This window comes from Scomber scombrus, chromosome 15, assembly GCF_963691925.1.
Source record: "Scomber scombrus chromosome 15, fScoSco1.1, whole genome shotgun sequence".
Classification (NCBI taxonomy): domain Eukaryota; kingdom Metazoa; phylum Chordata; class Actinopteri; order Scombriformes; family Scombridae; genus Scomber; species Scomber scombrus.
The window spans coordinates 21115172-21130615 of record NC_084984.1 but is presented as its reverse complement, the minus strand read 5'-3'; the positions used below and the strand labels follow the sequence as shown (position 1 = coordinate 21130615).

Here is a 15444-nt window from a genome sequence, read left to right as displayed (position 1 = left end):
TGCAGAAGCTTATAGTTTTGTTAATCAATACCAATAAATCAATTACTACTGACATCTCTGGATGTCCACAAAACACACACACACACACACACACACACACACACACACACACACACACACACACACACACACACACACACACACACACACACACACTCACTCATGACATCTGTTCTGTCAGCGCTCTGCAGTTGAAAACAATTCTCCAATCAGTGACAGGACTTCTGTCGGCATAAAAGCAAATAATGCATCAGTTTCTTTCCACTATTCTCTTCTTCACCACATATCTCTGTTTAATTCCCACTGTCACTAACAAGCGTGCTATTTTCCTTTGGGAAATGGCATGTTTTTGTTCGTGACAATTAGAAGCTGCAGTATAATGAAATGCAGTAAAACAAGATGACAGAGGGAGAACGGGAGCACTGCCAGATACTGTGTGTGAATGCAGATGGTACTCTAGCAGTGGTTTCTTATACAGCTTGTTAGTTGGCCACAGACGCCTAAAGATGGTATGTACAGTATGTGCAGCTGCTATATGTGCAATCTTACAGTCAAGCATTACTAATCATTTTCAGATGAAAATGACATTTCCTTTCAACCTGAGGAAGTAGTTTAAAGTGAATCTTTGATTTCTTTTGCTCTGGTCTTAATGAATCCAATGAATATGTTTCAAACAAATATTATCTCTTGAGGGCAAATTTGGACTCAGTGCTTTTTAAAGATGGAACAAATGAAGCTTTAACTGAATCAGATGTGTGTGTGTTAGAATACAAAAAAAGAACTGATGAAAATGTCATCATCAGAATAATAAAGCAACAGAGAGCACAGCATGAACTAGACTTTAAAGAGTTTTAATCTGCATCTGGAAACCTGCCAGTTTTCACTGCACAGGTCCACAAAGGCCTGCCTGCCCCTTGTCAAACTGACATTACCTTCTCTTTGCCTTGAAGGTGATGAGCCCCGCAAACCTGGCTATTAGATACTTCTCTGCAGCTGCCATTACAAGGCCTATTTACAGCAGTTATTCAGGATAACTCTAGTCTGCCTCCCTTTTGAGTTTTTTATGGGCACAACTGACTGGAAGCAGAACGAAAAGTAGACCTTGGACATGACTGAGGGATTTCATCTCTAAGCTGCTCTGGGACTTCCTTAGAAAGACACTTGAGCTGTTCAGTTTGTCCTTTTCTGCTGCTGCTACCCAAGATAAGCAGCTCAGATATGAATGGATAGATAGGCTAGAGATGATTTTCTGAGTCACGTTCCCAGATATGATGCTTTGTTCATCATTTCTGTGGAGAGTAAATCACAGTTAATGTGATTTTTGGCATAGTGCCGCTCTGTTATGAAAGAAAGCCTCACCCCACTCATTGTTTTTTATCTTTATTCTGTTACAGATAGATGGACAGAGGTTTAGAAAAGTGTAATTAAAGTATTTGAAATGTAATAATCTGCAATAAAGACACACTCCCCAACTGTAGGTCATTATCGAGTGGTTCTCATCAATACTATATTTCAGCGAGTACTCCTAATAACAAAGATCTACTGTCTGGGTTAGAAATAGCATTGGTGCGTTTCTGTCATAATCAGGTAATCAGCACTGACACTTCATGTTCCTGTCTTTGCAGAGTGAGCTGCTGTGAATCCTGAGAGGAGAAGTCTCCCGACAGGAGACAAGATGGCGTCCAACAACACCCTGCGCAGCTACTCCATCATCCCATGTTTCATCTTTGTAGAGGTGAGAGGCTGTGCGCGTGTGTGTGTGTGTGTGCTAATCTGCACTTATGTATAAAGTATAAAAAATCATGCATATATGTCAGATTTTTAATCCTGGCATTTGAGTGACAGTTTAATGTTATACACAGTTAACCAGAGCGTGAAGTGTTTGAATGAGTGGAGAGCTGTGTGTGTGTGTGTGTGTGTGTGCGTAAGAGTTGTGCTTCTCCTCCATATTTAATTACCATGTCAGCTGAAAGTCCTTAATCAGAGAGATGTCTCAGGACGCCTTGCATTGCTTCTTGCTTTCTCTCTCTTTCTTCCTCTCTCTCTGACACACACACACACACGCACACACACACACACACACACACACACACACACACACACACACACACACACACACACACACACACACACACACTAGGGTTGCACAATATATCATTTCAGCATCACGATGTATGCATGCGCAACAGTCACATTGCAGGATGCTTGATGTCATATAAAGCAAATTAACTCAGATATGTCGTGCTACAACTTTTGATGTGCTCCAGTGAAGGGGTTCATTTCATCACTTTATCAAAGAACTAAAGCAGGCACCAGTAGCCGCCCACCACAACTTAAAAATGATCGCACCGGAGAACTGATGGCTGTGCGTATGTATCACCTGCCAGTTAACACGCACACAACGAAGCTGTTGTCACAGATAATGTTGCTGGATGCTAGAGGCAAGCGTTCAGTTCTGCGAGGTGGCTTTTCAGTGTGTGTATTTCTGTTATCAGCTGCAGTTTGTCCCGTTGCTGATTAAAAGTTAAACCGTTACTGTCACAGGGTTGGTCTGTGACTTCATGTATAGCTGTGAACATGACAGTGCAATGTAGGCTAACATTAAATGGCAGTGAATATGCTACATCTTCAAGACCTAAGCTAAGTTCCTGTGTCTTGGTGCCACCTGCTGATTAAAGTGAAGGTGAAGGGAAGTGTTAGCCCCGAAGTTAGCGAGCGAAGTTGGCCTCTTGGGATGGAGCGCAAATCAGCAACATTTTTTTTTTTTTCAATGTCATGCAGCCCTAACACTCACACACAACAACACACTCACACTCACACACACATCCACGCGCACACACACACACACACACACACACACACACACACACACACACACACACACACACACACACACACACACACACACACACACACACACACACACACACACACACACCAATGCTTCTCGGAGGAAATAACCTGCCTAACAGTCTCAGATGAGTGCACTGTCATGCCCTCTTTCTTGCTTTCATCTCACGTCTTCTTTTAGACTGACCTTTGTGTCTCACTCATATTTTCTGACAACCTTCCATCATGACACTGTCACACTGCTACACTGGTGCGATGTCCTCAGAGATGACTGAATAAGTAAATAAGATAAGTAGATTCAGGGTGTTGCACCTTGCTGCTTTTGGAGCAGCCTCATGGATTGATCGCCTATGTTTTGCCTTTGTGCTTCTTATGTAAGAATCAGATTACTATTCTGCACTTCTTTTCACACCTGAGATGTTTGCCAAAGACACCCTCAGTTATTGATTAGTCAGGAATCAATTATTTAAATAGAGCTTTGTGTTGTTGAACAAGTAGAGATGGCAAAGGATTTTCTGCTTGACACCGATAAATTTAACATAAGGTGTGAGCTAAATTCAGTAGGTACTTAAACCCTCCTATACCAACTTGACTTCAGGACAGATAACTATGGTAGGTACAAGATCAGAGCAGAAAGATCAGACATACATGCTATGATTGCACAGTGTTGCCCCATTACTAATCTCACTCCAATGGGGTGAAAATGTCATTCCTACACAGCTAGATTTTAAGTTAGCTCATGTGAGAATCCCCCTGTATAGCTACCATTAACATAAAAAGTGGATGCAGACACTTTTCAAACACCATCCTCTCTGTAAAATGTTATTTTGATTTGTGACACATGACTAATCATCGCAGAGTCCTCCAGCCTCTGTAGAAAGTCCTTCTGTTGGACATCCTGTCATCATTTTGCAGCGATTTACCCATTTATGGCTTTCAAGTGTCTTGGCTGGAATTCAGCATGAAATGCTCAGTTGGACATTGCTAATCATGGCTGTGCAGTTTGTTTAATTAGAATGTTTAACTATAGAGGGGGATTAATAGGTAATTGTTAATTACGTTGGCGACAACAGCCGCAGATCAACATCTAGGTCAGGGCTGTCAGACTCAATGAGTGAAGGGGCCATCTTAAAGACATTGCAGGCCAGATAAGCAGGGCTGTATTACCACAATGTCATTTTAATATAAGCACATGTTTAGTTTGATCAAAATATCATTGTGAGCACTTACTATAACAACAAAATATCAATAATCAATGTGAAGTTATGCTTGTAATATTCAAAATATAAAACATAAATAGGCCTACTGTTAAAAGTATCTCATAAAATCCAAAAAAATATATAAAAAATACTGAGAGCATTGCATTCAACAGTACAAACATCAAATCAACAATACAAATGAGTATTTCTTTAAATTCTTACCTCAGGTGCTTTGTATTAATTCCACTGGTTCTTCCTATTTGCTTTAGCGAGACACCAACTCTGAGCTGTTGAAACTGTCAGGATGGAGTGACGGTGTCTGTCAGTGAGACATGTCTCTTTTGTTGTTCTTCCTGATACAGAACATTTGCTCGCACAGGCACTGGTTACCAAACATGCAGAGCATCCGGTTGGATGGTGGAGGTAGAGTTCAAGAAAAGTGTCTGGGATATAATGGGAGAAGGGGTCTGCCTCGACAGAATCATACTCAGGCTTTGTTAAAATCGGTTTTATCCCTCTGTTCCTGTGGAAAGCTGCTTCAGCTTATTCCCACCAGTTGGAAGCATCACTGTTACCATAGATACATTTGTGCCTTCAAGGTTGCTTAAACCAGAATGAAGCAAATCAGCAAGCTCTTATTGGTGACTGGTGAAGCTCTGCTAGGGTTTGGTGATTTTATTCAGCATGGGGAAATTAAAATCATTACATGTCCCTGTAATGGCTGTTATATTTCTTCATTACATCAATTATTATCAGTGTGGAAAATAAGGGAAAGACAAACATTAACAGTGTCGCTCATCATTCTTCATGATGACTTTCAAGTTCAGTTCAAATGTTTTCTTAAAGGGCTACTTCACCAAATTTTAAGTTAAGTTTAGCTGTGGGAATTTCATTTTAAAGACAATGGTGTTTACCATTATAGAGAGGAAGGGTCTGACAAAAGATACAATTGAGTTGCATCATGGGAAATGTAGGATGCAGGATACATACTTAGGTATTAGCATTATTATATATTAATCAACATTGTTTTGTGATATCGGTATAAATAGAATTAGAATAATCCTAATGGATTTGCTGTTTAATGTTTACATTAGATTAGAGATGAATATAGATGAATCTGTCAATTATGTCTCCAATTAATTGATTAGTTGTTTGGTTTATAAAATGTTAGAAAATGGTGAAAAATGTTGATAACTGATTCCTGAAGCGCGAAAGCCAACCTAAAATGTTTTGTTCCTGATCAACAGTCCACAACCCAAAGATATTCAGTTTAGTGTCATAGACCAGAAAACATACTGCATATAGCAGTGTTACTTAATATAAATAAATAAATAAATTGCTGATGTTGTTAGTTAAAACAATCATATTTAGCTTGGAATCCTTCATGTGTAGGTGTAGTACTTGTGTGGTTGTGAATTATAACACATGGTAATACTCTATTTATGTCATACCAATGAAAGTTTATACATTTAGATAATGAATTGTCACCTATACCTATGGTGTAACCTGGTTTTGAATAAACAAAACAAAACAACACCGTGAAATTGAATGCTTAGTAATTTACCTCACAATGTTAGCATCTAATAAACAGTTTCACACCATACACGTCTCCTCCATACTGCAGCAGATCATAGGCAGCAGCAGACTCCTGAAAGACTGTAATAGCGTGTTGAGCAACCTTTTTTTAATTTTCATTACTCTATTATCAGTTACCCTTCCTTTAGTTCTCATAGGCATCCTATCAGTGTCCCTGTCTCACTCTGCCCATCCCTGTTTTCTCTTCCTCTCCTCTCCTTCTTTGATGTCTCTGTCACATCCTCACAGCCTCATTTCTCTCCCACCCCTCCTCTTTCCACTGAACCTGCTTTCTCCCTCAATCTCTCCCCTCATCTCTTCCTATTTCTCATGGTGTCACAAGAGATCTTCCTCCCCTCCTTCTCCTGCTCCATCCTCCTCTGTATCGTTCCATCTCAGTGCCCCTCACTCACTCTTCCCCTGCTTCTTTGTTTCTCCCCCCCACCCTCTTTTTTCCCCTCTTTTCTCTTACTCACCCCGCCTGTCACAAACAGAGCAAGGCAGAGGGACAGTGCTGTCACATGACCGAGACAAAGCGCCCCGATTGGAGCAGCAGGGCTGTGTAGTTAAGTGCCTTAGGCAGTGTGACAGGGAGGATGTTTATTTTTGGTGATTTGTTTATTTAGTCATGTAACTTGTTGCTTTTCTTTCATCTGTTACTTAACCTCAAGAGCATCATTTGTTGTTGCCATTTGCCGTTAGTGTGGGAGCGAAAAGTAAAGACGACTGTGAGATGAAAGGGGGATAAAAATAAGAATAGGATGAGAGTGCAACAGAAGGAAGGGGCACAAGGGAGGAGAAAGAAAGATGAGATGAAGAAGATGAGGAAAGTACAATGAAGTGAGGGGTGTGGGTGATGTTGCAGACATTATGAGAAATTAATTAAAGGAAGAGCTATATAAAATGAACACTGAAGAATAGGGGGCGGATATACCCTACACCTCCCTCTGGATGAGATTATGTAATACACAGCACCCCAGGCTTTCATTAACCTAACTAAGACCACCTAGACTTTTTAGGTTTTGTGCAGAAAAACCTGGTTGTGCTCACTGTTTGCATAAATAAAGCTTCTCAAAACAGCACCAGCAGCCTGGAAGGAAAATAACCAATCTCTTGACTATCACTCTGTAAGATTCGCACAGTCAGCCTCAGAGATCATTTTTTTCTTCTTTTTTAAAGTGTCAGGCTCCATCTCTTCCACTGCTATGGAGACATCATGATGTTAAGCCTTAGTAATAATGTGCTGGGCTGTCATTATTTCAAAAACAAAGGCATAAAAAAAAAATCTCCACAGGGATTCTTTTTGATGTTGCTCTGTCTCTCTCTCTGGGCTGCACCGACGCAATGTGATTTTTACTTGGGGGATTCTAAAAGGGGGCTTTTATCTGGGGAATCACGATTAAGTCTAGTTTTGGAACAGCACACAGCCTAATTAAACCTGTTAGTTTTGTTTAGACAGTTTAGACAGGAAATAAGCCAGCAGTACGTGATGCTTGGGGTTAGAGATTTTGACTTAAAGCTGAACATATGGCAGGTAATGTAGATAGTCGTTTATGTATGGTGAGGCGGTTATTGTGTCCTATCTGTGACCCGCACTCATTAAAATGCACTTGTTTTGTTGTCATATTGGGATCCACAATATGTCATTTTAAATTACCTGTGGCCTGAATCTGAGTTTCATGGGAAAAATATCCAACTGTTATGAATATATGAATGGTCCTACATCCCATGAGGGACAAAGAGTATTACATGGCTAATACATGTGTGATAAAGAGGCCTGAAAATACCATTTGAACCACTTTGGAACAACATAATTAGATGTATAGATTTATTTAGTAAATGGTGCAGCATAAACAAGTGCTGCAGTTATCATTGAATTCTCAGCCACAACCTGTGAACATGTAGCTCTTGATTTGCTAAAGCTGCAGTTCATTTAGCAGTCAGCACCTGAGCTGCACCGGGGACTGACCTCCATATTCTTTCTGTGAGTGAAGGAGAGCTTATACTGTTGGCTCAGTTAAGCAGTGGGATTTCTACGAGGTCGCCAGGTTTAGAAAAATAGGTTTTAGCATGACAATCTTGACTCCACAATAGCTACATCAACCACTGTTACATATAAACTCCACATAATAAATTATTGTTCATAAAAATATAATATAACAATCTGCAGGAATAGTTTTATTATTGATTCAATAGGGGATTGGTGACCTTTATGAGAAATGAAAAAGTGATGCAATAAGATGAATAAAACACACAAACCACTGCAGGAGGTACAGAGTCAATGCATGAAATAAAAGATAGAACGGTGCAGTTGCAGTCCGTAGTGACAATGAAATCAACACAAATCAAGTTCAAATTCAAGTTAAGATTGATCTCTGGATGTTTTCAATCAATATCTAATGACACTGAGATTTCTCAAGAATTAAGGGAATGTCCTATTTTAGCCACCACAACCTTCTTAGTGGCTCAGTTACATTTCATGTGTGCTGTGTTTTCACCCTCTTTTCAGAAGTGGACTGTCTGTCATAGCTTGCGACTAAAATAGACTCCAGTCTGGTGCACCTGCTTGAATGCACTGCATGTGTTTAGAGCAGAATGCCTTAGGCCTTCAATCCACAAGAGATGCAGCGATTAAATATCTTTTGTTAATGCTGGAATTTTAAAATTTTGAAGTCATTTAACAGTGTTTTGTAATTGGTTTTCAGTGAAAATTGTAAAAGAAGCATGTTGCTTTGGGGCTCAAATTTAACAGCTGATTATTCATCATTATGTCATAGCTTTTTGGAATAAATGTTAGGAAAAAACCCAGAAACCAGACAGTAGATGTCTTCTCCATCACATGTCTAATTAAGTTTGACAACAGAAGTGTAATATCATGCTCTAAAGCCAGGCAAGCCAGCTGAACATGCCCATTTATGTCAGTCTTTCTTTTCCAGTCTACTAACACAACATGACAGCGAAACGAACATTTAAGACTTGGTGTTGGATTTATATAACGTTTCCCTGGTTGTTTTCATGCTGTGAGGGAGGAGATGGACGGTAGGACTGGCAGTAAAGGATTCTGGAGTGGAGGAGAGAAAGAGGAGAGACTTGGAGTGTTGGGGAAGAGGGAGTGATGGGTAAAGATTTCATTGGGCTGCCTCTGATTTTTTTATTATGATTAAATTGGCTGTGTTGAATTACAAGTTTACAGCCTAACAAAATCATATTTCATGACATTAACATGATGGTTCCCCAATGCACCTCATACATTTTCATTTGAATTGAGAATGTTACTTTTGCTGAACCACAGCCACATATTACCTACATATTTTATATGTAAAAACTTTTATTTCTGCTCACAATTAGCTTATTAAGTGTCTGTTTGGTTTTGAAACATTTAGGAAAGGTTATGAGGTATTTTTCTTACATCACATCCTTTTCTGTGTCAGTAAACACAACACGTGGACTTGCTGATAAATTTGCTATATTCTGAGTTTAATAAGATATTCAAGGCTGACAACGGTAACATTAGCCATGATAAATAGAAGGGCTACGGCTATGTACTGACACTCTCCTACCGGAGAGCCTCTCGTAGCAGAGCCTCTAGCCCAGCTACAACACAGGTACCACACAGAAAGGACCATGAAGGTGCTTCTAGTGACTACAGAAGCTTCTTTGGACTCCCAGTGTTACCAGCGTGGACACGGAGAGTCTGACAGCAGCTGCTCATGACAGGTTAGCTCTGACTACCAGCTCTACAGAATTATTCATGCTAACATTACATTAAGTGGTGGTCTGTCGCTTCCCGATGTGAGTCACACATGCGCAGTCGGGTCTGCCATTGTCGGCCATCTTGGACTGCTACTTACGGCAACACCACTTGGACAAACTACTGTTATACGTTGGATAGATGTGTTTCATACATGTTTCAGCAGTTGGATGGGAGGCCGCACAAAGTATAGAAACAATAGAAGTTCAACACAAGTTTGTACATCTGTATGTAACCAGAGAAGTATTAATACACAAGCCGTTTTTATATATCCTGATCTGAGTTAGCGGCTGATGTGACTGGGACTTTTTTCTTTTTACTTAGACTACATATTTTTTTTAAAAGTCCTTAAAGGAAATATTTATGAGTATTAATATGAAAAATACACAGACACACAAACTTTCCTCTGGTCACATGTGTAATGACTGACCGCTCTACACTCCCTCTGCTGGAGCCCTGCAGTTACTACAACAACACTACTGCTGCTGTTAGATTAACATTATACACATACAACATGAGGAAACATAGAAATAACTCTTATCACAGTGCTGCAGCTCACAAAACAATATTTAAAATACAAGATAAACTATAATCTTTGAGATGTAAAAAGCACTCAAAAGTTCATATTTCTCACGAATCGCGATTGAGTCGGATGAATAATGTGTTTTTTCCAAGCAGAGTTGCCGTACATAACTGTCCAGTATGGTGGACCTTGGCGGACTCAACTGTGCATGTGTTACTCACATCAGGTAGCGACTCACATCGGGTAGTGACATGGTCAGTTGCATTTATAAAATATGTTTGGATGGCGGGAGCTAGCATAATTATGATGTGTAGTTATCCTCTAAGTAAGCAGACTGACTTGGTAATGTTAATTACACAGCAATACGGCGTCTATGTTGTGCTAGCATTATTAGCCACCATGGTTAGAAGAAGTGTAGAAAAAATGTTTATAATGAACTAATCAAGGGGTGTTTTATTCCTTGTGAATTCAGCATTTCATTTGTTAGAGAAAGACTGTGTTATTTCTTGTTTTTAAAGACTAGATTGTCTCACTTTAAAAGAGCATTTTGAGATTTTAATGTGTTAGACACCTTCAGTAGGCTTTGGTCAATTGATTTATAAATGGAGGCAGTAAGAAATTCTTGCCCCACCGAAGTGATATACATTCCCAGAAGGCACTGTCAGCATGCTAAAACATTACAGAGGTAGATGTCTGCATCAAAATGCCCTGCCAGACTCTTGGGTAAAAGTGGTAAATTGTACCCTCCAAGGGAGAAGGATAATGGCATGCTGCAGTAACTTTGTATAACCATTTTACGACAGCCAGCCTTGTCAGTCTGCCCTTCACACAGCTAATGCAGCATGACATGGGCTGGGTAGTGGATATAATAGAGCCACAAGTTAAGCTTTATAAGAAAAAGGGGCACTTGTCCAGGTGTAGAAGTGTCACAGAAAAGCCAGCTCATGAAAAAGTCACAGAAATGGAAAGCGGCCTCTAGGCATTAAGACTGCACCACTATTTTCTCTTCAGTAGAGTTGGCACACTTCAACATCTTTATCAAAAGGTAATTATAGGGCTGTCTGACTCAGAGCCAAGTAAGGACTGCAGCAGTACAGTATAGGAGAGACAAGAGAAGAGTAGAATCAGATCAGACTGAACAAGCTGAAATTGCTTGTCTCTGGTGGCCTGTTTTTGGTCATTTGCTCCATCCCGATGACTCATCATGTCTAATGGCTCAGGTTGTTTATGAGTTTCTATGATTTATGGTGTGTAGAGGAAGATGGAGGTGTGGTGGTTGAGTGATAGAGGAAATATTTGAGCTTTTATAGAGACCTAGAGGAGAGAATCTCATTGGGAGGAATGTAGTACAGAAGAAATGGTCCAGAACTTCCTCAAGTGTATTTTGACGTTCCCGACCAGCCAATTACGGTGTACCAGCAACCCTAACTGCTGAAACCAGCTTGGTGAATTCATATATATTTGGGTTGATGTTGGATGGAGCCTGAGGCAAGCTTTGCTCTTTTTTTTTCAAATGCAAATAAGGTGAAGGTCAAAGTAAATGAAATCACAGTAATATTCTACAAATATGCTCTACTGTACACCCCTCGAATTAATCTGTCCAAGCTATTTTCAGGTGTTTTCTTGTAAACATGACATCCTTAGGTATGTGATCTCACAAGGTATTACATGGCATTTCTGCGAGCAAAGGATTTTACATATTTTTCAGAGCAGGGCTATGAATAATGTGTTAGCCGATTACCCTGCTGGAACCTGTTAGTGGAACAACCAGAAATATTGAAATTATATCCTATCCTATCTAATTTTGGATGTTGTGTGTGGATAGGCTATGTATGGAGGCTTTTTGCATGATTCGAAACCCTGAAAATGTAATTTCTGTTCATTTTGAGTGCCTTTACTGTGCTCTCTGCTGTTAGTATATCAGCGATGTGGCTAGATATGGGGTGCAACCAGGTATTAGGGTTCCTCAGTGCACTAGTCGTTAATACATGTGAACTGTGTTAAAAGTGTTCTTCGTAGCAGGGTGCTTCTGTAATGACAGGATGAAGTAAAAAATATGGCTAACTACCTTAGTGTTATTCATAAGAGATGGCATAGAAACCAATGAAGCACACACACACACAAATACACAGGCACACACACCTAGACATCTCAGCAGGGCCATCTGTCGCAGGACTATATTTGCCAGGTTTTTCTCCTGTCCTCTGTAAATACAGTTGCTTTCTTGTCTTTTCTGTCTACAACCCACTGGCCATATTGTCCAGTCTGGTTCACGCACTTTACATATTCTGTCATGGATAAAGTAGTTTGGCATTAAATAATAGTTAGTTTTGGTCAGACAATTGGAAATGACATATTGCTGATATTCAGTTAAAACAGCATTGACAGGTTTTTATTATTTTAATTGTAGTGGATGACTGAACCCAATATTATTAACAGCTAATCTGACCAACAGTTAATATCCCTAAACCCACTGAAAATTATGGACGGTGGTAACAACTTAATTTTAACTGCAGTAATTGATATTGCTTAACTTAATAATAGCCACTGCACAACATGGCATCTTTTGATTAGACAAACTTCATGCGACATAGTCATAAGAAACACAAAACATTTTCTCCAAATATCAGATCTGATTTACTTCATACACTGACATTTGAAGAATGTTTGAACAAGAGGATGATTTTAGGCTGTTCCAAGTACCGAAGAAAACTTAAAATAACTGTCTGTTGCCAACTTCGTGCATTCATAATGAGGTAGCTTAAGAGACAAATCATCATTTGATAATTAAATGCTTTAAGTAAAAATGAACAGTCTGATACAGGTTTCTTACAAATGTGGGTTATTATGACTCTGAAACAGTCTGAGATGCAGCTTGTGAAATGTAGTCTCACGCTCATGAGTGAAGCTACTGATGCTAATGTTAACATGCAGCTTGTCATTACATTTCTACTGTCCTGCACAGAAGGAGTCAATATTTATATGATAGAAAAGTCACTGATTTGTTGATCTGACTTCTGACCAAATTAATAATAGCATTAATTAAAAATGTTCTTCAAAGGTTTTACTGAAAATGAAAACATCGACAGTTATTGCTAAAATAGGAGTATGAATAGAAAATGAAGGTGGAAATCTACAACTACAAAAGTTCCACAACAACAATCTAGTAGCAATGTTTCATTAGAAATTTAAAGAAAGAAAGAAATTGAATCTCTGATAGGGCTATGCAATTAATCAAATTTCATTTTCAGTTACAAATATAGCTTCCAACGATTATGAGAAAAGGATTATCAAGATAAATCGATTATTGTGCATTTTGTTTTGTAATTATACTCTCATTTTGTAGACAGGCAGAGCAGCGCCCTTCCTCAGCACGAAATATGTCTGAATTTAACAGTCAAATGTTCAGTGGTGGAAAACTGACTTATTTAGACATCTACAGTCTACATTGTTATATTATGATTTGAGCTACAAGGACACTTCCCCCTGTGTAATGATCTCTCCTGACATCCAGCCGTTCAGCAACATGCTTCCTCTGTCTGCAGTCTGTCATTGTGCACATGCTTACTGGTAGAAATCTGATTTTAAACCAGACATCAGTGTGCTCTAAGGAGTAGAATCTACCTGTGGAAACCAGGTTTCTCTAATACTATACTCAGAAAGCATGTTTTTCATTCACTTAACATTCAAGAATTCAGCTTTCTGGAGAAAACAGACTGTAAACTGGTTATTCAAGTGCACACTGCAGGATAATACCTCTATTTAAGAAGTCTAATAAATGCATGATGTCCCAAAAGTGGATGAGGAATCGTGTTTAATAAATGTGATCTCAATATTGACTAAAATAACTGTGATTTATGATTTTGCCATAATCAAGCAGCCTTAGTCCTGTAGCTCAATGCCATCAAAGGAGCCAGAATGTGAACTGAAAACTTGGTTTAGTAGCCAGATCAGGCTATAGGGTGACAGACATGTGTGTCCAAGCCATATTTTTTCTTTTTTTGCTGTTAATCACACCATCTGGCTCATGCTGTCTATGATGTCTTGGATACAGTATTTTAAGTTGTGTGTGTGACTTTTAAAAGACCAATAAACTAAATTCTAAAAGCACACAGTGTTTTCACAAACACATTCATATTCTCACTTTGTGTTAGCAGAAAATAATTATATTAATTAATACAAACTGTTTGTTGTAAAAGCAAACACCCTTCTGTGATGGCTCATAAATTAAAAAGGAATTTATAATGTCAGAGTAAGATATTGAGGAGAATTATTTCACTGTATGCATGTGCTGAGACTTCCCTTTGAGGCAACACTGATGCTTTAGCAGTGACATAGTGACACCTGGTGTTGGTGAGATGTATTACAATTTGTTGGCTTCACCATGTTTCACAGCAAACTCAAGATACTACTTTATTATCACTGCTACAAGATATTTGCACAAATTCCAAAATTTGGCAGATTGCAGTTTTTTTAGCAAAGGTGAAAGAACATTACTGCACATAACACGTTGAATCATGTTTATTTAAGTAGTAATCGGATAGTTTATGGATTCCCACATGATCAATATAAGCAGCCTATTCTGCCTCTTTCCCACAGAGGTCAGAAGTCAGACTCAGCCGGTTATTGAGCCTTTCTTTTATCTAGCTCCATAGCTTTTAAATAAGAAAACATATCATCACCATCCGTTGATATAAAACTCCAGCATAATGCCAGGAGGTTGGCTAGATTGGCAGCAATATGGGCATATTAGCGGCTGAATGGCACAAATGCAGAAACCACATGAAAAAGCCTTGCGTGTGCGTGTGTGTTATATTCTGTATGCCAGTGTTGGTTGTCGTTATAAATGACTTAAGATACCATACATGGAAAAAATAAATAAAAAACCTAAATTGCCTGCAGCTGATTCTGGAAAGAGAGCGAAAGGAGGCCAGAGACAAAAGATGATGTTAGAGGGATAAAAGGATGAGGGGGTGAGGGAGGAGAGGAGGTGGTAAGTGATGGCGGTGGGTGCTTGTTCACAACCACAGTTAGCCTGAAACAGAGAGAGAAAGAGAAGGATAGAGAGAGAGAAAGAAATGTGGTTTTGGAGGATTTATGTCAGAAAGACATCACGACTAAGAGAGAACAGGGGTGATGTTCAGGGGGTTTAAGGAAATCGACTTTCTAAACTACTGATAACTGAACCAAGGAGGACAACCTTTACTTCTGTGGATGTACAAATAACAACTCTCTCCTCAACTTTCTCTAACCTCTTCCTCCATCTCGCTCCAACATGTTTTTCTTCCAGCTTGTCATCATGTCCGGCACAGTGTTGTTGGCCTACTACATGGAGTGCACGGACCTGTTCAGTGTCCATGTGCAGGGTTTCTTCTGTAATGATGCTGACCTGATGAAGCCATACCCCGGCATGGAGGAGTCCAGCTTCATCCCCCCCCTCATCCTTTACTGCGTGGTGGCTGCTGCTCCCACAGCTATAGTGAGTAATTCTCTTTTTGTGTGTATTTGCACAGCAGTATGGAGGACAACTCTTATAATTTTATGAT

At 39.4% G+C, this 15444-nt stretch overlaps 1 protein-coding gene across 1 annotated transcript in view; it reads left to right on the top strand.

Annotated features, from left to right (window-relative positions):
• Nucleotides 1-1671: 1671 nt before the first annotated feature.
• The window catches only part of plppr1 (phospholipid phosphatase related 1), a 38631-nt gene continuing 24858 nt past the window's right edge, over nt 1672-15444 (top strand). Inside the window, exons 1-2 of the mRNA XM_062434820.1 lie at nt 1672-1735; nt 15189-15377. Coding sequence (XP_062290804.1) covers nt 1676-1735; nt 15189-15377 — 249 coding nt within the window. The 5' untranslated portion in view covers nt 1672-1675. The remainder of the gene's footprint in view (nt 1736-15188; nt 15378-15444) is intronic.